Source organism: Anomaloglossus baeobatrachus, chromosome 6 (assembly GCF_048569485.1).
Source record: "Anomaloglossus baeobatrachus isolate aAnoBae1 chromosome 6, aAnoBae1.hap1, whole genome shotgun sequence".
Taxonomy (NCBI): Eukaryota; Metazoa; Chordata; class Amphibia; order Anura; family Aromobatidae; genus Anomaloglossus; species Anomaloglossus baeobatrachus.
The window spans coordinates 453,695,390-453,717,463 of record NC_134358.1 but is presented as its reverse complement, the minus strand read 5'-3'; the positions used below and the strand labels follow the sequence as shown (position 1 = coordinate 453,717,463).

Genomic DNA, 22,074 nt, shown 5'->3' with positions numbered 1-22,074 from the left:
AAAAATTTTAAATAAGCAATAAATATCATTCATCTTCACAATTGTGTCCCACTTGTTGTTGATTCTTCACCATAAAATTTTTTTTTTTTTATCTTTATGTTTAAAGCCTGAAATGTGGGAAAAGGTTGAAAAATTCAAGGGGGCCTAATACTTTCACAAGGAACTGTAAATATAAGAAATTTATATCATCTTGCAGTTATCCTATACAGTGCCTTGCGAAAGTATTCGGCCCCCTTGAATTTTTCAACCTTTTCCCACATTTCAGGCTTCAAACATAAATATAAACATTTTAATGTGATGGTGAAGAATCAACAACAAGTGGGACACAGTTGGAAAGTTGAACGAAATTTATTGCTTACTTTTATTTTTTTTTAAAGATAAATAACTGAAAAGTGGGGTGTGCAATATTATTCAGCCCCTTTACTTTCAGTGCAGCAAACTCACTCCAAAAGTTCATTGTGGATCTCTGAATGATCCAATGTTGTCTTAAATGACTGAAGAGGATAAATGTAAGCCACCTGTGTGTAATCAAGTCTCCGTATAAATGCAACTGCTCTGTGATAGTCTCAGTGTTCTGTTTAAAGCGCAGATAGCATCATGAAGAACAAGGAACACAACAGGCAGGTCCGTGATACTGTTGTGGAGAAGTTTAAATCTGGATTTGGTTACAAAAAGATTTCCAAAACTTTAAACATCCCAAGGAGCACTGTGCAAGTGATCATATTGAAATGGAAGGAGTGTCATACCACTGCAAATCTACCGAGACTCAGTCATCCATCCAAACTTTCATCTCAAACAAGGAGAAGACTTATCAGAGATGCAGCCAAGAGGCCCATGATCACTCTGGATGAACTGCAGAGATCTACAGCTGAGGTGAGAGAGTCTGTCCATAGGACAACAATCAGTCGTACACTGCCCAAATCTGGCCTTTATGGAAGAGTGGGAAGGAGAAAGCCATTTCTCAAAGATATCCATAAAAAGTGTCGTTTAAAGTTTGCCGCAATCCACCTGGGAGACACACCAAACATGTGGAAGAAGGTGCTCTGGTCAGATGAAACCAAAATCGAACTATTTGGGCAAAATGCCAAACGATATGTTTGGCGTAAAAGCAACACAGCTCGTCATCCTGAACACATCTTCCCCACTGTCAAACATGGTGGTGGCAGCATGGGAAGATGGATGGAGCCAAATACAGGACCATTCTTGAATAAAACCTGTTTGAGTCTGCAAAAGACCTGAGACTGGGATGGAGATTTGTCTTCCAACAAAACAATGATGCCAAACATAAAGCAAAATCTACAATGAAATGGTTCACAAATAAACTTATCCATGTGTTAGAATGGTCAGGTCAAAGTCCAGACCTGAATCCAATCGAGAATCTGTGGAAAGAGCTGAAAACTGCTGTTCACAAATGCTCTCCATCCAACCTCACTCAGCTCAAGCTATTTGCAAAGGAAGAATGGGCAAGAATTTCAGTCTCTTGATGTGCAAAACTAATGGAAACCTGACCCAAGCGACTTGCAGCTGTAATCGCAGCAAAAGGTGGTGCTACAAAGTATTATCTTAAAGGGGCCAAATAATATTGCACGCCCCACTTTTCAGTTATTTATTTTTTAAAAAAGTTTAAAACAAGCAATAAATTTCGTTCAACTTCACAATTGTGTCTCACTTGTTATTGATTCTTCACCATAAAATTTAAAAAAAAAATTATCTTTATGTTTGAAGCCTGAAATGTGGGAAAAGGTTGAAAACTTCAAAGGGGCCGAATACTTTTGCAAGGCACTGTATTTTTTTTTGCCAAATAGAAAAAAATGTAAACTTAAAAATGTATCTATTTGTAAAATGCTTAAAAGTTTGCGATATGTGTAGGCTGGTATATATCAGTGGCAGTGTAAAAGAGGGTTTTTTTTAAGTTCTAACATGTCCAAATAATTTAGAGAGGTTTATATCATAGTCCTGCAAGGGTAAAATTGTTTGAAATGTAAGAGGTCATTTTTATATACTTTCAATCTCTGAACTCAGTAAAAATATCAAAAAAATTCCATCACATATAGTTTGTTCACAAACACTGTCTCTATAGGCTTCCAAAAGAATAGAATTCCATAGTTGTCCAAAAGACATTCCTTCTATAATTTTCTAAAGACGGTGCACTAGTGTATTGCAGTGATGTTCCTAAGCTTATGAAAAAATATAACATTGAGTTCAATGTGAACAAGTGGAGACTCTTATTGATTCATCAAAAAAATGTCTGAAAGCTGTGCAACTGCACAATGACAAGTAAGCTATAGTGCCTGTAGGGCATTCTGTGCACTTGAAAGAAAGCTACAAAAATTTAGACTTTATTCTTGTCACAAGGAGAGTTTTGCAAGTATCGTCAACTGTCATGGCAGTGTCAGGATGTGTGGAAACTACAGATTCTGGTAATCTCCCTGCTAATTTCTCTGTCTGTGATCAGTGCAGAGAGGCACGGGCATTGACCTACAGACTTGGTCAGGCTAGCAAGAGTTAACCTCTGCTGGGCTGCTTTTTAGTCTCTTTGATCATTTGCTATAGGAGAGCCTGTCACATTCACTCCCCTCCTATATACAGTATGCTGGCTGGACTATTCCATTAATGACAGCTATAGCTTACCTATACTGGTCTAGTTAGGTCTTGTAATCCAGACTTACTGGTGGTTATTGTGCATTTTTGCATTGAGTAGTTGTGGTGTTAACCCTTATCATCTTTTTGTTGCTGTCTTCCTGCTCTATCTTTTCGCCTTAGTCTCTTACTGTTTATTGCTGTGTGTTTGCAGTGGCTCTGAGTTTTGCTTTTCCCTTTCTTAATTTTTATTACCATCACATGCCTGCCCTTTCCTTCCCTAAGAGGTTAACGCATTAGATCTGGTCAGGTGAACAGTAAGGCACGGGACTCCAGCATCTGTACCTTCAAGGGTAATCCGGAGCTGAGAGTCAGCCTATGGTCCCCTAGCGTGAGGGACAGTATAGGAGCCCCCTGACCCTCGATATCCTGAAGTCACATCTTGACAAATCTCAAGAAACTTAACTACGAGGATCAAGAATGGTCAATATGGGGTGATCTGAAAGTTCTTACTTTGCTACTTGGGCAGATTGGAGATACATGAAGTACCCATGCTTTTTGTGTGAATGGAACAGTCGGGATAGGACTCATCACTGGAACCAAAAAAGTTGGCCAACGAGAACATCTTTGCAACATAGACTCAGGAACATAGTTGCAGAAAGCTTATTTAATCCCACTAAAGTTCTTCTGCCACCACTCCACATTAAGCTTGGACTAGTGGAATAGTTTGTGAAAGTCCTACTGAAAGGAGAGACTTTTAAGTACCTGTGTATGAAGTTTTAGGGCCTAAGTACCTGTGTATGAAGTTTCAGGGCCTGTCTGAGACAACACTGAAGGAAAAAAATTTTGTGGGTCCAGATATTTTAAAACTCATGAAGAATGACGTGTGTGAATCAAAAATGAAAAAGGTCTGCAACTCTATGAAAGAAGTCATGAAGAAATTTCTAGGTAACAACAAAGAACCAAAATTTAAGTCTGTCTGATGAATTTGAAGTTATATTTATTAAATTTCCAGTTGAACTAATTATCTGATAACCTTGGAGCTGTTAGCAAAGAGCAGGGAGAAAGATTTCAACAGGATATCAAGGAGATGGAACAACTGAGAAGTGCATGAGCTATAGTCCGACTTTGCCCACTTCTGTGATTAGCTTCTGTCTATGGAAATGTACACTGAAAGCCTAGTGTGGTGGGTGCAGTTTCGAGAGCTCTGCTACATGTTAAAAATAATATCTTTCACTGTGTCAGAATGGTTGCAGCCAGTAATCTATGTGATATATCATTAGATTCAGAATCTCTTTGCCTACATTATGCCACTTTCAGATGAGATAGCAAAAACCTGCTGACAGATTCTCTTTAAATCAGTGCATAAGTAAACAGAAGAATCAGTTCTTGGACTTGAAACAAATTTCTTAAACCCAAATTTTGCATACCTGTGTTATTGAAGTAAGTTCTCATTATTATATATGTGGCTCTTCACTAATGTAAAGCCTGCTTGTCCCTGCCCGCCTCTTAGTTCAGTACCAACCATTCCCGATGTGCTGTGTCAGCACCATTTTGGCTTATATGCTTGCTAGGCAAAAAGACCCTAGATACCAGTTGTCATGGCATTTTTTGGTGCATTTTTCTGCCACAAGGTGCTTTTTTTGATGCAGAAAATATCTGCACCAAAAACTAAGCGTGCGCACATAACCTTACACATAACATATGCACATGTATGGTTTTAATTGTTTGCCTTTGTAGATTGGATAAGTTACTACTGATATCTGGTGAGAAACTCATGTCAATAGCACTGTTAGAAATATATATGTACCTAGAAAATTTGTGACGTATTCCAAACTTATTTCACCAGATATATATATATATATATATATATATATCCAGATATATAATACAACCTTGTATTTTAACAGCTGTGCGTGTTTACCTTGAGGAAGTCAGTGTTTTTGTAGGTTTATTATATTCCTTCAGTTTGGAGGGCTATGTTTCAGATTAGCTAACATTGATTTTTACTCTTCTCTTCAGACTTGCCATGATTTTGAGACAATTTAATTTTATCCCTGGGCTTCTCAAAAATTGATGTCTTGTGCATCTGTGTCATTCTACAATGTTTGCTTCTAAAAACATTGGTTGAGATTGGAAAGCCTTGTTGTTTTTTTACCTTACCTCTAATCTCATAGCCAGACTATGCCGGATAGCAACATCAAAATCAGATCAAATTTCTCAAATGCCAAACACATTTTATCTTTTATTATCAATGTGCTATCACTTGTACTATTACGAATACTTACTGTATATTGACAAGCTCTTCTGTGTGTGGTAGCTATATGAAAAATATATTTAACCCCTTCACTCCTGGCGATTTTACGGGGGTTTTTTTTTGTTTTTTCCTCCCCTTCTTCCAAGATCCATAACGTTTTTATTTTTTCATCAATATATAGTGATGAGTGAATCAGAACTGTAAAGTTCAGAGTCTGTACTGGATAGCTAGTGTTCATGCACGGACCCCAAACACAGACTTTTGAGGGAAGTCTGTGTTACTGTTTGAGTTTGGCCACCTAGATAAAAATTGAAAAAACAGTTAAAAGGAAGCAAACCAGACATTAGAGCAGGACAATTATACTTACCGAGTCTCCCACACAGCTGTCACACTGCTTTTGGGTCCGCTTTCTTGTATATTCACTACTTCCCCCGCCCACACTCCGTGATAGCGTCGGTGATTGGTTGCTGTCAGACTGCCGGCCTTTGTGATTTGTTGTGGAGTGTAAAAATAAATAAATAATTGAAAAAAATGGAGCCTTACCTTGCTCATCCCGATTGAACTGTTGCGATGGTGATCGGGGTAATATAAGGGGTTAATGACAGCTGTGATTTGTCAAAAAATCACATCTGTCATGAAGCCCGAGATTAGTAATGGGGAGGAGTCTATGAGACCTTGCAGGTCTAATGTCCCACGACGATCACAGCTCTGCAACATGTGAGGTCGCAGTTAGTGGTTACATTAGAAAACTTGACTGTTCACTGTGGCCTCTGAGACACACTGATGGAGATGTGAGCAGGGACGTCAGTGAGTTCACCTGACGTCACAGCTGACAGTTCTCACGGTACGTCAGGTGAACTGACCTGAGGTGAACTTAGTGATCTTACCTCAGGTGAAGCTATTGAACTCAATGCCAGATTACCAAGCTAGGCAATGTGTGTAGATTGAGCATTCGGGTGCAGACATTTCTGCTTCAAATCTTCATCTCCTGGCAAAAAAAACCCCGCAGAAGATGCAGATTTGATGCAGAAATGACTGCAGACAAATACATTCATGTGCACGCATTGCCTAATCCGGTAATCCGCCATTGAGTTCAATGACTTCACCTGAGGTAAGTTCACCTCAGGTCAGTTCACCTGTTGTCACAACTGGGGTACTGTGGGAAACCTAGCTTTGACGTCAGGTGAACTCACTGGTATGACCGCTCTCAGCTGTGGCTCCATCAGTGTGTCTTGGAGGCCACAGTGAGTAGTGACTATGCACTGTGACCTCAGATGAAGCAGAGCCTGGATCATCTTGGGACGTCATGTCTGCCGATTCGCCCAAATCTCTATCAATATAGTCATATGAGGGATTGTTTTTTGCTGGATGAACTTTGTTTTTAAATTACACAATTTATTCTGCCACATAGTTTACTGGAAAAAGGAAAAAAAATATTCCAAGTGTAGTGAAATTGCAAAAAACTGCAATTTCTCAATGCTTTTTTGAGCTTTTTATTTACCATGTTCACTATATGGTAAAACTGAACCTGCAATATGATTCCCCAGGTCAGTACGAGTATGTAGATACCAAACGTATCATTTTTTAGTGAAACAAAAATTCTGAATTTGTCAGAGAAAAAAAATTCCTTTTGTCGCCATATTCCAAGACCCGTAACGTTTTAATTTTTTGGGATCTTGGGCTGTATGAGAACTTATTTTTTGTGCACTGACCTGACATTTTTACTGACACTATTTTGGGGTAGATACAGTGTTCGCCTTTTATGCCAGTGTTGCTGTGACCCCCAAAAAATTATTTCTGGTGATTTTTTTTTTCTCGTTATGAAGTTTATTGATCAGTTTAATTTATTTTATATTTTGATAGATTGGACATTTCTGAATGAGCGATACCAAATATGTGTATTTTTTTTTTAATGGAGCAAAAGAGGAGTGATTTGAACTTATGCATTCTTTAATTTTTTTTATATTTTTAAAACTTTTTACAGTGTTTAACTGCCTCACAATCCTAGATGTACCGGTGCGTCCTATTTGGCAGGGACTTGCTAACCTTGGACATATCGGTACATCCTGGAGATCGTGCGAGCACAGGAGCTGTGTCCGTGTGATCGCTGCCAGCAGCTTGGCTTACATAACAACCGAGCACTGAATTTCACAGCAAAGGAAGATCCCCTCACCGTCCCTGGCTTTTTAACCACCTAAAGGGCACAATTGATATTGATCTCAGCATTTAGGGATCTGGGATCCGGGATCTCCCGTCTGATCGATGCCCTCACAATGTCATCGCGAGGGCCCAATCGTTGTCATGAGGTTCTGAGGTCGTCATGATGACCTCCTGGTCACCCAGCTATGGAATACCTTTGAGATTATGACAGGAGCATGATCTCAGATGCTTGTGTTAGTGCAGTCCTGACAGATATAATGTAAAGCAATAAAAGTTAGTGTACCATATAAAGACTAAGTAAAGGGATAAAAGAAAAAGTAAAACGGAATTTAAAAAAAAAACCCCTCAACATAAAGAACAAAAGAAATTATACCAATAAATAAGTATATTTATGTAAAATATTGCAGACATTTGGTATCCAAAACAAACCGATCTATAAAACTGTTACACTAGTTAACCCCTTCAGTCCACACTGTAAAAAAAACAAATAAAAGAAAACCTAACAAAAACTGTCTTTTCATAATATAGCTGACAAAATAAAAACACGATCAAAAATCACATGTAAATAAAAATGGTATCACTCAAAATGTCATCTTGTCCTTGTTAAAACAAGGTGCCATACAGCTCCATCAGCACAAAAAAAAAAAAAAGTTATAGCTCTCAAAATACAGCAGTGCAAAACGTTTTTACCTATCAAATTGTTTTTTAAAGCAACAAAACATTAAGAAAACAATATAACTGTGGTATCACTGTAATTCGTACTGAATAAATCTGTCTTATCACTTTTACAACATGCTGAAAGGTGTAAAGTAAAAACAAAACAATTCTTCAATTGATGTTTCTTCTTGATTCTGCCTCACAACAAGTGGAATAGAACTCGATCAAAAAATATTATGTGGCCCAAAATGGGACCAATAAAAGCTTCAAATAATGCCACAAAAATTAGCCCCCATATGACTCTGTCGGCATAGAAATAAAAAAAAAACTATAGCCTTTAAAATATAGGGATGCAAAAAAACCTTTATTTTGTAAAAAAGCGTTTTGTTTAGTGTGATAGTCGCCAAACCTAAAAACACTATATAAATATGGTATCGCTATAATCGTATTGACCTAAGGAATAAAGCTGAATTATCACTTATACCGCAAGATGAACGATGTAAAAAATAGTAATAAAAACAATTGTTCAACTACTTTGATTTGTTAATACTGCATTCCAAAGATCGCCGTAAGGCACATCTCACATCTATGCTGTGCTCTACACTGAGCTCTTACACTGGGGATTATGTGTAAATCTCTGTAAAAACGTGATTCAGACAAAATTCCAAACAGACAATTCACTGTAATGAAGTAGAGGGAGTTAATTTGAACTCTCGTATATTCCGGCAGTGACCATCATATTTTTTTTAGCGTCTTTTTAGGCATGCACAAAAGTGTGGTTAACAACTGTTTTGTGCACCTTTGAATAGACAGGCACCGCTGAACAGAGACCAATCGAAGTAACTCTGCTGCTTCATTATAGTGAATGGATCTGTCAGAGGTTTCACCAGAATCACATATTTTGGAGATGTAGATGGAAACTCCAATCTAAGTGCTCGGCATAGAGCACCGGATAAAGGTGATCCAAAATGTTCTGTGCCCAAATTGCCACCAAATAGCACTCAACCCACAAAAAATCAGATTGCCACTCAGGTCTGTGATTTGTTAACAAAAATATAGGGGTCTTCAATATTACTGGTAGCACAAATGTGCTGGAGAATTCTATGGCTCCCCCCTTCAAAAAAGAAAGCCAGCCAAATCTGTGCTCTGAAATCTGAATGCCCCCTCCCTTCTGAGTACCACAGTATATTTAAATCACAGTTATTAACCACATGTGTGAGATTATTGTAATGAGGAGAGCCTGCTTAATTTATGGGGTGTGTGTCTCCAGAAGCACAAGCTGGCCACAATGTACGGTCACTACAACATACTGGACATTAGAAGGGCTTGTTTGCAATTTATAATTCTATAACATTCATTACATTTGACTTAATGGGTGTTTTCCAGAGGCTAAATCATCACTACACCCATAGATGAACTCACAGAGGGGCGTAATTTCCAAAATTTGGTAGGGAAGGGGGGAGGTCCTGCTGTTTTGGCACTTAAGGGCTCTGTAAATGACCTCCGCAAGCTATTCTAGCAGTATCTGTGCTCCAAAAGTTAAATGGCGCTCATCCCTCCCTAACCCTACTGTGTTGCCAAACAGTACTGTGCAGTCACATATGAGGTATTGCCACGTTCAGGAGAAATTGTGTCACATATTATGAGGCTTTTTGTACCTATTCCTCTTGTGAAAATTGGAAATCTGGGGTTAAAGCAACATTTTAGAAGTAGAAATGTAATTATTTTTTCTTTACCGCCCAATATTATAAAGTTTTGTGACACACCTGGGGTGTCAATATTCTCACTGCACCCCTATATGATTTCTTTGAGGGTGCATATTATAAAATGCTATCACTTGTGAGGGAATTATGCTGTTTTGGCACCTCAGGGGCTCTGTCAAGGTGACATGGCACCCACAAACCATTCCAGAAAAATCTGCATGTCAGTATGGCACTCCTTCCCTTCTGAGCTACTTTTTCATTTTCACAGCTCAACTTTATAAAAATCTGTGAACCACATGGGGGTTCAAGGTGCTCACCAAACATCTAGATAAATTCCTTGAATTTAGTTTCTAAAACGTGGTCACTTGTGTGGGGTTTCCACTTTTTAGGCACATCAGGGGCTCTCCAATCACAATATTTCATCCGATAACTATTATAAACAATTTTGCACTCTAAATTTCAATTGGCGCTGCTTATCTTACAAGCCCTGCCATTTGCCCAAATAGTAGATTTCCACCACACATGCAGTAATGGTGTACTCGAGAAATTGCGCAACACATTGTATGGTGCATTTTCTATTGTGAAAATGCAAATTTGAAGCTAAAGTAACATTTTTGTGAGAAAAAGTAAATTTTTTATTTTTCCCTTGCACTTTGCTTTAGTTCCTTTAAAGCACGTAAGGGAATAATAAACTTCTTGGATGTGATTTTGAGCAGTGTGAGGGGTGCAGTTTTTAGAATGGTGTCACTTTTGGGTATTTTCTGTCATATCCTCTTAAAATCACTTCAAATGTGATGTGGTCTTTAAACAAAATAGTTTTGTGCATTTGGGAGTGGTTAATTGAAGTTTTTAATGATGAAGAGGGTGAAGAGACAAATTTAAAGAAAGGGATGGATATCTGGATAGTATAGTGCCTTGCGAAAGTATTCGACCCCTTTGAAGTTTTCAACCTGTTCCCACATTACAGGCTTCAAACATAAAGATAAAAAAATTAAATTTTATGGTGAAGAATCAACAACAAGTGGGACACAATTGTGAAGCTGAACAAAATTTATTGCTTATTTTTAACTTTTATAAAAAAATAATAAACTGAAAAGTGGGGCGTGCAATATTATGCGCCCCCTTTAAGTTAATACTTTATAGCGCCACCTTTTGCTGTGATTACAGCTGCAAGTCGCTTGGGGTATGTCTCTATCAGTTTTGCACATTGAGAGACTGAAATACTTGCCCATTCTTCCTTTGCAAACAGCTCGAGCTGAGTGAGGTTGGATGGAGAGCGTTTGTGAACAGCAGTTTTCAACTCTTTCCACAGATTCTCGATTGTATTCAGGTCTGGACTTTGACTTGGCCATTCTAATACCTGGATACATTTATTTGTGAACCATTTCAATGTAGATTTTGCTTTATGTTTTGGATCATTGTCTTGTTGAAAGACAAATCTCTGTCCCAATCTCAGGTCTTTACAGACTCCAACAGGTTTTCTTCAAGAATGGTCCTGTATTTGGCTCCATCCATCTTCCCATCAATTTTAACCATCTTCCCTGTCCCTGCTGAAGAAAAGCAGGCCCAAGCCATGATACTGCCACCACCATGTTTGACAGTGGGGATGGTGTGTTCAGGGTGATGAGCTGTGTTGCTTTTACGCCAAACATATCATTTGGTATTGTGCCCAAAAAGTTCGATTTTGGTTTAATCTAACCAGAGCACCTTCTTCCACATGTTCGGTGTGTCTCCAAGGTGCATTGTGGCAAACTTTAAATGACACTTTTATGGATATCTTTGAGAAATGGCTTTCTTCTTGCCACTCTTCCATAAAGGCCAGATTTGTGCAGTGTACGACTGATTGTTGTCCTAAGGACAGACTCTCCCACCTCAGCTATAGGTCTCTGCAGTTCATCCAGAGTGATCATGGGCCTCTTGGCTGCATCTCTTATCAGTCTTCTCCTTGTTTGAGATGACATTTTTGAGGGACGACTGGGTCTTGGTAGATTTGCAGTGTTATGATACTCCTTCCATTTCAGTATGATCGCTTGTACAGTACTTCTTGGGATGTTTACAGTTGTGGAAATCTTTTTGTAACCAAATCCGGCTTTAAACTTCTACACAACATTATCATGGACCTGCCTGTTGTGTACCTTGGTCTTCATAATGCTATCTGCGCTTTAAACAGAACACTGAGACTATCACAGAGCAGGTACATTTATACGGAGACTTCATTACACACAGGTGGCTTATATTTATCATCATCAGTCATTTAGGGCAACAATGGATCATGCAGAGATCCTGAATGAACTTCTGGAATGAGTTTGCTGCACTGAAAGTAAAGGGGCTAAATAATATTGCACGCCCCAATTTTCAGTTTATTCTTTTTCAACGTCACAATTGTGTCCCACTTGTTGATTCTTCACCATAACATTAAAAATTGTATCTTTATGTTTGAAGTCTGAAATGTGGGAAAAGATTGAAAATTCAAGGGGGCTGAATACTTTCGCAAGGCACTGTACATTATAAATGCTTTGTTATTTGCTATCTTGATTTGTTGGCCCATCTTTTCTTCTTTCTGTACCCCATTTCATTAATGCAAGAAAGCAAATAAAAATTTGGTTTAAAAAAATGGTTTTGTAAATTTTGTTGGAAAAATGCTGGTAAACCTAACCCTTCTGTATTCTTAAAAAAAAAAAAGATCTTTCAAAAACTGTGGTGATGTAAAGTAGATTGTAAATGTTACTGATTATTCTGTGTGACATAACTATCTAGTTTAAGGGCATAACAATTCAAATCTTGAAAACTACTAATGTTTCTAAATTTTCTTAAGATGTCCGATATTTTCACAAATAAAAATATTATGTGTGTCATGGGGGGACCGGCAGATTAGGTCCAGGGGGTATATATCCCAATCGCCAGTCGGGGCCCACCATGCTCCAGATGGCAATGGAGCTGCTGGCACCCTGTGGGTTAGGCGGAGACTATAGAGCTGGGGACTCAGAGATAACCCAGGAGACTTGGGAACCGGTCACGTGTGTAGGGACACGTCAGACCGGACGACAACCCAGTTAGCGTTTCAGTGGAATGAGCGCTACTCCGACCACGTTTGCAAGGAACACGTCAGGCTGGATGATGACCAGGTAGCGTTGACCGTGAAGACCGCCGCGACAGCGCCCTGTCGGCCACATGTGTAAGACACGACAGGACGAGCGGTCCTCCGGTTAGCGTTTCTGGTCAACACTCGACTGGCCACATGTGTGGATTATTGCAACCTCCTGCTCTGTGGCCTCCCTTCTAACAGTCTCACACCCCTACAATCTATTCTAAACTATGCTGCCCGGCTCATCCACCTGTCCCCCCGCTACTCCCCGACCTCTCCTCTCTGCCAATCCCTTCACTGGCTTCCCATTGCCCAATGACTCCAGTTCAAAATACTAACCATGACATACAAAGCCATCCACAACCTGTCTCCTCCCTACATCTCTGACCTAGTCTCCCGGTACTTACCTGCACGTAACCTTCAATCCTCACAAGACCTCCTTCTCTACTCCCCTCTCATCTCCTCTTCCCACCATCGCATCCAAGATTTCTCCCGTGCCCTCCCCATACTCTGGAATGCTCTGCCTCAACACATCAGACTCTCGCCTACCTTGACAAGCTTCAAAAGGAACCTAAAGACCCACCTCTTCCGACAAGCCTACAACCTGCCGTAACCCTCATTCTGATACAGCGCCGCACAATCAACTCTACCCTAACCTACCGTATCCTCAGCTATCCCTTGTAGACTGTGAGCCCTCGTGGGCAGGGACCTCTATCCTCCTGTACCTGTCTGTATCTTGTTTTGTTTATGATTATTGTACTTGTCCCTATTATGTACACCCCTTTCACATGTAAAGCGCCATGGAATTGATGGCGCTATAATTAAAATAAATAATAATAAAAAAAAGACACGTCAGACCAGGTAGTCACACCAGTAGCATTTGACTGGGAAGCCGAGGAGGGAAATAAGGTTCACACACCCAATCCAGGAACACCCTGTTAACTCCACAGGGGTTCTGGGATACGCTGTCTGTGCACGTAGAGGGCACTCTCGGAAAGGTGACGCAGCAGGTATGCTGTCTGTGTGCGTAGAGGACACAGCCGGACAAGTAACGCAGCAGCCGCAGCCCAGTTAATGCCACTGGACTGCTATAGCACAACTGGAACGGCAGCAAGGAAGCACGGCGCCTGACCCTGATGTGCTGAGCCACAAATCTTGGCGTGACAGGCACCATTCGCCTAGCCCTACCTACCGCTTCCAACAGAGCTTATGCCACCATGAACTCTAAGTGAAGACTGCGCCCCTCCGTGTTGTCTCCAGCCCCTTTTATAACCTGGGTCAGCCCCAAACCCAGGGTGGAACCACCAAGATCCAATAGCAGAGTGCCATGTCATCAGCGACGTCACCAGCGGCCTATCCGCAACCGCCACGTAATTGATGACCTCATGGCAGCCACGCCCCAAACACTTCACCAGTCATTGTCTGACGACCAATGGTGAGGTGCCAGATCATAAGGGCGGGCCTCTGCGAGCCAGTCCGGAGTGGCCATGTCTTCAGGACACCTGACACCCTCTGCCACCTCACGGACCTGCTCAGTGAGGTCCTTACTGGACCTAGCCTCTGATGCACTAAGTGCCTGAGCATGCTCAGTAGCCTGCACAACAGACTCAGAAATCAGACTATCTGCCTGAGCATGCTCAGAAGGCACATGCCAGAACTTAGACACAGCACGAAGTCCAAATACCTGTGCAAAGAGGCTGTTAAGATTAATTGTGGGAGCATGCTCAGTAGCCTGAACTGATTACTTTGTCTCAGAAATGACACACTCAGGCTGAGCATGCTCACTAGGTAAAACACCGGACTTAAGCTCTGGCTGGGGGGAATCGGCGCATTCATGCACACTAGCCGCCTCTCCACACTTAGACGTGGTAGAAGCAGCAGCCAGCTGGACAACCCAAGGCACGGCCAAAAACGACCGCCGGCGCCTGGGCACAACAGGAGCCGCAGCAGGCTGCTTGCGGCTATGACGGCGCTGGTTCGTAACAATGTGGGTGAAGTTAGTGTCCAATGCACTCTTGTTCCACTGAGGAAGACAGCAGTGGTAGTGGTATCCCAAGTTTACCCTTTTAGATGTATTTTCTCCAGCTCCAGTTTCTTCTATTGTATATGCTACAGCCCAGTGTCTCCTTTTCTATATGCTCCAGTCCTACTGTCTCCTATGTGATATATATATGCTGTAACCTAGTGTTTCCTATGTAATGTATACACAGCAGTCTCAGTTTTTCCTAGGTAATGTATATATACAGCTGTCTCTGTGTCTTCTACTTGATGTTTATATAGAAGCCTCAGTGTATCCTATGTGGTGTATATACAGCAGTCTCGGTGCTTCCTGTCTGATTTATACAGCAGTTTCAGGGTCTCCCATGTGATGTTCATAAAACAGTTTAAGTGTGTCCTATGTGATGTATATACAGCATTCTCAATGTCTCCTATGTGATATATATTCAGCAGTCTTAGTGTTTCCTATGTGCTGTATATACAGCAGTCTCGTTGCCTTCTGTGTCATGTTTTTAGCAATCTTGGTGTCTTCCATGTGATGTATATGCAGAAGTCTCTGTGTTTCCTATGTGTATCCTATGTCATGCATATATAAATGATGGTGTCTTATATGTGATTTATATACAGCAGTTTAAGTTTATCCTATGCAATGTAAATACTGCAGTCTCTGTTTTCTCTGTGATATATATTTACAGCTGTCTCAGTGTATCCTATGTCATGTATACAGCAATGTCGGTGTCTCCTATGTCATGTATACACAACAGTTTAAGCTATGTGATTTATATACAGCAGTCTCAGTGTCTCCTACGTGATGCATATGCTGCAGCCCCAGTGTCCCCTATGTGATGTACATACACCTGTAACACTAAAAGGGAACACCCACTGGAGCCATTTTAAAATGTAGACGTCTGAGTAACAGGAACAAAAATAATAAAAAAAAAATGTCTTAAGTTATAGGGTACCTAGACATTTATCTACTTATTGTACCTTGCTGAGTAGAATTTATTGTAATTCCTGTCCTCTTGCCAGTTTTATCCATGCTGTGTATTTGTGCTTCCAACCATTATGCTAAGTTGTGTTTATCATGTTATGAAAATTATATTGACTTCATTCACACTGAAATTTTTGCAGTCAACAAGGAATTAAAAAAACTTCTGCAAATGTGAACAGAGTCTTATGGCAGCTTTGCACGTTGCAACATCGCACGTGCGAGGTCGGTGGGGTCAAATCGAAAGTGACGCACATCCGGCGTCACTTTCGACATCGTAGTGTGTAAATCCTAGATGATACGATTAACGAGCGCAAAAGCGTCGTTATCGTATCATCGGTGTAGGCTCCGACTTTTTCAAAATTACGCTGCCGCAACAGGTACGATGTTGTTCCTCGTTTCTGCGGCAGCACACATCGCTGTGTATGAAGCCACAGGAGCGAGGAACATCACCTTACCTGCTGCCGGCGGGTATACGAAAGGAAGAAGGTGGGCGGGATGTTTACATCCTGCTCATCTCCGCCCCTCCGCTTTCATTGGCCTCCTGCTGTGTGACGTCGCTCTGACGTTGTACGACCCGCCCCCTTAGGAAGGATGCCGGACGCCGGCCAGAGTGACGTCGCAGGACAGGTGAGTGCATGTGAAGCAGGCGTAGTGATAATGTTCGCTACGCCAGGAATCACAAGATATCGCTGCTGCGACGGGGGCGGGGACTATCGCGTGCGACATCGCAGCATCGGCTTGCGATGTCGCAACGTGCAAAGCCCGCCTTAGTTTGCATCTGTAAACTGTTCCAATGTTGTATAAAAATATAGTGGAGAACGGAAGTTGACATTGACAAGAGTAGCAGTGTGTGTCTGTGAGAATCACTGGCTAAAGAAGCATCTACAGAGACTAAGGTTTAGCGATTCTTAACTCTCTTTTCATCATTTTAGTAAATCTAGGTCATTGTTTCATGTGTAAGGCATCTATTCCTTTCCCCAAGAATGCACAAGACAGCAAATATTTCCCAAGACATTAGATGATTTGTTTATCGCTGCTACAAATGCATAAATGAAAATGGTTTTTGGCTTTCAAATGCTTTTGTTTTATACACAATCCCGTCATTTCTGCTGTGAAGCGTTGAGCTTATTAAAATGTCTTCCTGCAAAGTGAATTTTATTTAATGCCCCTTTTTAATGGTTTTTATTCATATATTATAATTTTCTTTTCTCTGTTTTAGGGAATTATATAAAGTGCACAGCCAGAAATGGATCCATGACTAAATATACTGAACACAAAATAGAAAAAGTAGTAAAGAAAACAAACAAACCGAAACAAAAGAAAGCAGCAGGATTGGAAACCAGTGGATTCTTTAATCTGCAGCAACTTTATGCCGAAGACATTGATCAAATTTTGTATGAGCGTTCCTGGAATCATTCCTCGACAGGCTGAAACTCTGTATACATTTTTAATGTATTTCATCTACATGACAAATAACTAGCAATTTGTCAGCTGGAAGGGATGGTATACTCTATTCACAGATGAGGTAGGGTGCAAGTTGATATTGTAATATGACAACCAGCAGTCGTTCATGTCCTCTACCATCTGTAAACGGACATATGAATCACTATCCAGCCACCCACTATCCCTTCCTATTCCCTCCTGTTATTGGTGGCTTGCCACTGCCACTTCATGGATACCAAGGCCATCCACCCACAAGCAGCTGCAGTACTCCATCTCCTGCAAGTAAGTGTACAATTATATATACATTGTTATAGATTGTAGTATATATTAATTTTAAATATCCTCCATATATATAACAAGACCATTTTTATACAAATTTGGGTAGTTATCTTAAAGACATAGCAGTGTACTAAAATGCAAAAATGTATACAATAGACCTACAAAATACAATAAATCGCATGAAAGATTGTATTTTGTGAGCAGCTATAGTGCTATTCACAATGGTAGAATGCCATATAGTATTTTAACGTCTATGAAAACAATACTTTGTTGTGAGTGGTTATATAGAGTTAAAAAGTTGTTTTTCCCTTATGAGCTGCGGCCACCACCACTGAGCTCTTATATACAGCATTCTAATATACTGTATATAAGAGCCCAGGCCACTGTGTAGAACGTAAAAGACACTTTTCTTATACTCACCTAGAGGGCAGTCCGGTCCGATGGGTGTCACTGCTCTCCATTCTGGCGCCTCCGCTCTGCAGCGATTTCCATTGTCCTTCTGCTGAGGCCCGTGTGCATGACATGTCCCGAATTATCCACACCAGCCGGCGTGTCCCACATTATCTACACCTGCCGGCATTGAGGTCCTGCACAGGCGCACTTTGATCTGCCCTTCAAAGGGAAGATCAAGTATGTAGTGCGCCTGCATGGGTGGTCGTTAATCTTTCCTTGCATCTGCGCATTACAGTACTACCCTCAACAGGGCAGATCAATGTGCAGCTGCGCAGGACCACAATGCCGACCTGGGCTGGAGGACAGAGATTGCAGCAGAGAGGAGACGTCGGATTAGAGAGAAGCAACACCCATCGGATCAGACGCTCTCCTAGGTGAGTATTATAAAAGTGTTTTTTATGTTATACAGAGTGGGCTGAGCTCTTATATACAGCATTCTGGAATAAGAGCCTACTGGTGGTGACCACAGCTTATAGTCACCAAATCTGGTGACATGTTCCCTTTAAGTTTCGGGATGCAATCTCCATTGTTAGACGTTTCTTGTATTTGTGTGTTCCTGCCAATTAATACAGGCTGGTTGTGAGTTCTATGTGTCCAAGATGCTGCTAACTTGACTATCTCCTATTTGTCAGCACATGTTCATACTTGTACTGATTTTATTTTTCTATAATCCATGAGGCATGACGGATATCATCGTCCTTGTGCTATAGTGTCGTTGGTACCCTTTTCTTTCTTTAAATGGATAGTCTATGTGATTCACACTTCCCCTTTCAGACTTTTCTTACTTTCTACATTTTGCCCAATAAATCTCATGTGATTTGTTTGCTCTTAAGACTTTTGGTACCTCCCTCACTTTAACGCTATCCTTAATATTTGTAGAAGAAAAGAGGAGAGCAGAACAGAAAATACCAACTAAAAACCAACACAGTCAGGAAAAGTGTAATGTCAAAAACGTCAAATCTATGTCAGAACTAACAGGACAGCCAGCAAATTGAAGTAGTTATTCAGACTCTACAGCAATACATGATTTGGATTTTTTTTTTTATAAAAAAGGGTACTTTGAAAGTTGCTTAACTTTACATTTAGGAAGCAGTTATACAATAATGGTAATATGAAATACTCCACAAATTTATATACGTATATACACAGCTCCACTCTATATACTATTATATACACAGCTCCACACTACTGTGTATACATACAATGTATTATATACACCATACTTAACTGTTATTAAAATATTAAAGTCTTTGGTAATCTGTGTGCCAAACAATACAATACATAAGCAAAAGAAAAACCTTACAGGGCATAGTCTATGTAAGCTAATGGCAAGAAGCAATACCTATCCGCCAAAGTACTGGTACGCTAATCTTACTGTTTGTGGGCACAATAGCACTCATGCAATTCTATTACAATTAGTATGGATGAATATATTCCCAATCGGTGGAGTACAAAGATCATTGTTACTGGTTATTGTCTAAAGAGGACAGTTGAGGCTATTATCCTCAGGAAGACATTACTGCTTATCATGCAAGTACTATGAACCTCAAATACCATTATAGACCATAGTTCCAGTTAGAAACAGAGATAGTGTTTGGTGTTGGACTTCTTGACAAGGACAGTTGAAAAAAACATCCTTGTGGCGAATATTTAGTCACCTCATCCTATGGAGGTACCATCAACCCTATGTCCCAGTTAGGACCAAAGGACCATTTAGTTTTCCTCCAATCATTTTAACACATGGAACATGGACAGTGGTTAATATCTCATATGGGACAGCTGGGGTTAGCGTCCTGTGCCCAAATAAAGACCTTAGATTTATCCTATTTTCCGCCAACTGGTGTGATTTATAAAACCTTAGAGGGTGGTTATCATCCTATGCTTGATGGTTTAGGTTAGCACCCTCAACATGACTTTTGAACACCTTGACCTATTAGGATTCTGTTGAATCTATGTAATATTTGGTACTATCGATGTATTTGGTAACATTCAAATTGGTGCACTATATGAAGCAAAGACAAAAGTTAACGTCCTAAGAAGCAGGGTTGGAATAAACACCATCAAAAGGACGTACTACATCCCTATCATATTTGACTATATTAAATTCATGTCCCGATTAGGACCATAGATCAATAGAAATCCACCCCATTTGATGGGATATATAGAGTATTGTCCTTAGGATGCCACTTGGGAATAATGTTCTCTAGAGGCCATTCCGCTACCTCTCCCAATTTAAGTATATTAATCCTACGTCCCAGTTAGGAAGATTAATGAATTGAATTGCACCATAATTGGTGTGATATATAGAGTAGCATCCTAGAACGGTTGGGGTATAGCACTAATATTCTTTTTTTTTTTACACTGTTGAGATCTGTCAGGCACCAGAACCGAGGTCAGTTGCAACCTCTGTCCCCTACACTTATACTGCTACCTGTTTGCCTCGTAATGTTGTTAAATAGGCTTCCGTAAATTGTTTCTTTACCTATTGGACCAATGATGTTTTTCGGCTTCACCTTTGCCTATAACACTTGCTTGATATTATTTCTACTTTTGCATAGGATGCTGCACAATCTCTCCATGCAGCTAGACTTGAGTGACTGGTCCCTCCAAATTTGCCTATAGGGAAAGATCTGTCAATCAAGCTTAGCTGACTGGTGAGAAGCCGGAGGGGAGCCACCCAGTGGATATGTTTTCTCTGAGCGTCCTATGAGTATTTAATACTGCTGTGGTTAAGGCATCATTAATTTGTTTTACATGTTCCCTTTCATTGGAAAAGTATTCTTTATGCAATATCATAACTGTTTTTTATCAAGACATTTATGCATATGGTCTAGTTAACCTTACCTTACCTTGTTTTATGAACCCTGGGTGAGTTTTTGGCTGATGGCCAGTCGAGTTTACAGTAAGCAAACATGTTCTCACCAGGGGATGTGCTCCTTGATCTGTTGATAATGTACTGTGAACCACTAAAATCTCAAGAATGCCATGCACTCAGTTTAATCAGGGAAAGTCCGATTTCCAGTAACAGATAACTACGCATCTCAAAGTAATTAGCTCTCTGACTTAAGTAATCAACAGATACATTTCTTCCTTGTAGTCATTTTTCACCTGTCCAACGTCAATTTAACTTCTCATGAATGTTACAAAAGGAGCATGTAATAAAAGATGCTTGGATGAACGTACTTAAGCTCCATTTATATCTGCTTACATTTCATGAATCTCTCAGAACAGCCTATCAATTAAGTAAGGGATCTTGGCTATTTCTCTATAATACCCTGTATATTGCATATCAGACCTAAATATAAGGTAAGCATATGATTATAGTCTACTTTTCGTCAGGGTCTTTATGAACATACAATTTATATTTTTTGTAACTTCTAAATTTTACAATGAATTAATAAAAGTTATTTTTTCTATATTATTATTCACACACTTTTTCCACCAGTATGAATTATATACAAACTCGGGATTTTGCTACAACACTCTATTCAACTTAAAGAAGCACTGCGGAATTTTTTTGTGCAAATATACAACTTGCTAGCAACCCATGTGGAAGAATTCCTGTGATTTACTAGGTGACATGTTCCTTGTTCCTCACTACAGTATGTCCCTCTCAGTGTAGCTGAAGATACCATTTCTGCTTTATGTAAGAGAGCAGTGATATAGTAGGAGATTCCACATAATGGTTATATACAGCTTCCCTGACTAATACCAAATGAATGTTTGTGATGTGTGCAGATTATCCAGTGTGTCCTATGTGATATGAGTTATATCATACAGAGGGTGAAATAAGTATTAAACACGTCACCAATTTTCTCAGTAAATATATTTCTTAAGGAGGGATTGAATATTGGACATGAATTTCTCACCAGATGTCCGTAACAACCCATCCAATCCATACAAGCAAAGAAATCAAGCCATAGATCTCCATGCATTTAGTGATGTGTAATAATTAAAAATGACATAACAAAAAAAGATATTAATCTCACTTACTGAAATTTATTTAACACTTCATACAAAAGGCTTTGCTGGTGATGACAGCTTCAAGACACCTCCTGTATGGAGAAACCAGTGGCATGCATTGCTCAGGTGTGGTTTTGGTCCATTCTTCCAGACTAAAGGCCGCTTTACACGCAACGACATCGCTAACGAGATATCGTTGGGGTCACGGAATTCGTGACACACATCCGGCCTCGTTAGCGATGTTGTTGCGTGTGACACCTACGAGCGTCCGCTCACAATCAAAAATACTCACCTAATCGTTGATCGTTGACATGTCGTTCATTTCCAAAATATCATTGCTGGTGCTGGGCGAAGGTTGTTCGTTGTTCCTGAGGCAGCACACATCGCTATGTGTGACACCCCAGGAACGACGAACAACAGCGTTCCTGCGTCCTCCGGCAACGAGGTGGGCGTGTTGTTAATGCGGCTGGTCTCCGCCCCTCCACTTCTATTGGCGGGCCGCTGT

The 22,074-nt window shown here is 40.3% G+C and overlaps 1 protein-coding gene across 2 annotated transcripts in view; it reads left to right on the top strand.

Annotated features, from left to right (window-relative positions):
• RARB (retinoic acid receptor beta) overlaps positions 1–22,074 on the top strand; it is a 964,546-nt gene that overhangs the window by 375,280 nt on the left and 567,192 nt on the right. For both annotated transcript variants that reach the window (XM_075315284.1, XM_075315281.1), the window contains exon 3: positions 16,651–17,156. In XM_075315284.1, the coding sequence (XP_075171399.1) occupies positions 16,982–17,156 (175 nt within the window). In that variant the 5' untranslated portion in view covers positions 16,651–16,981. The remainder of the gene's footprint in view (positions 1–16,650; positions 17,157–22,074) is intronic.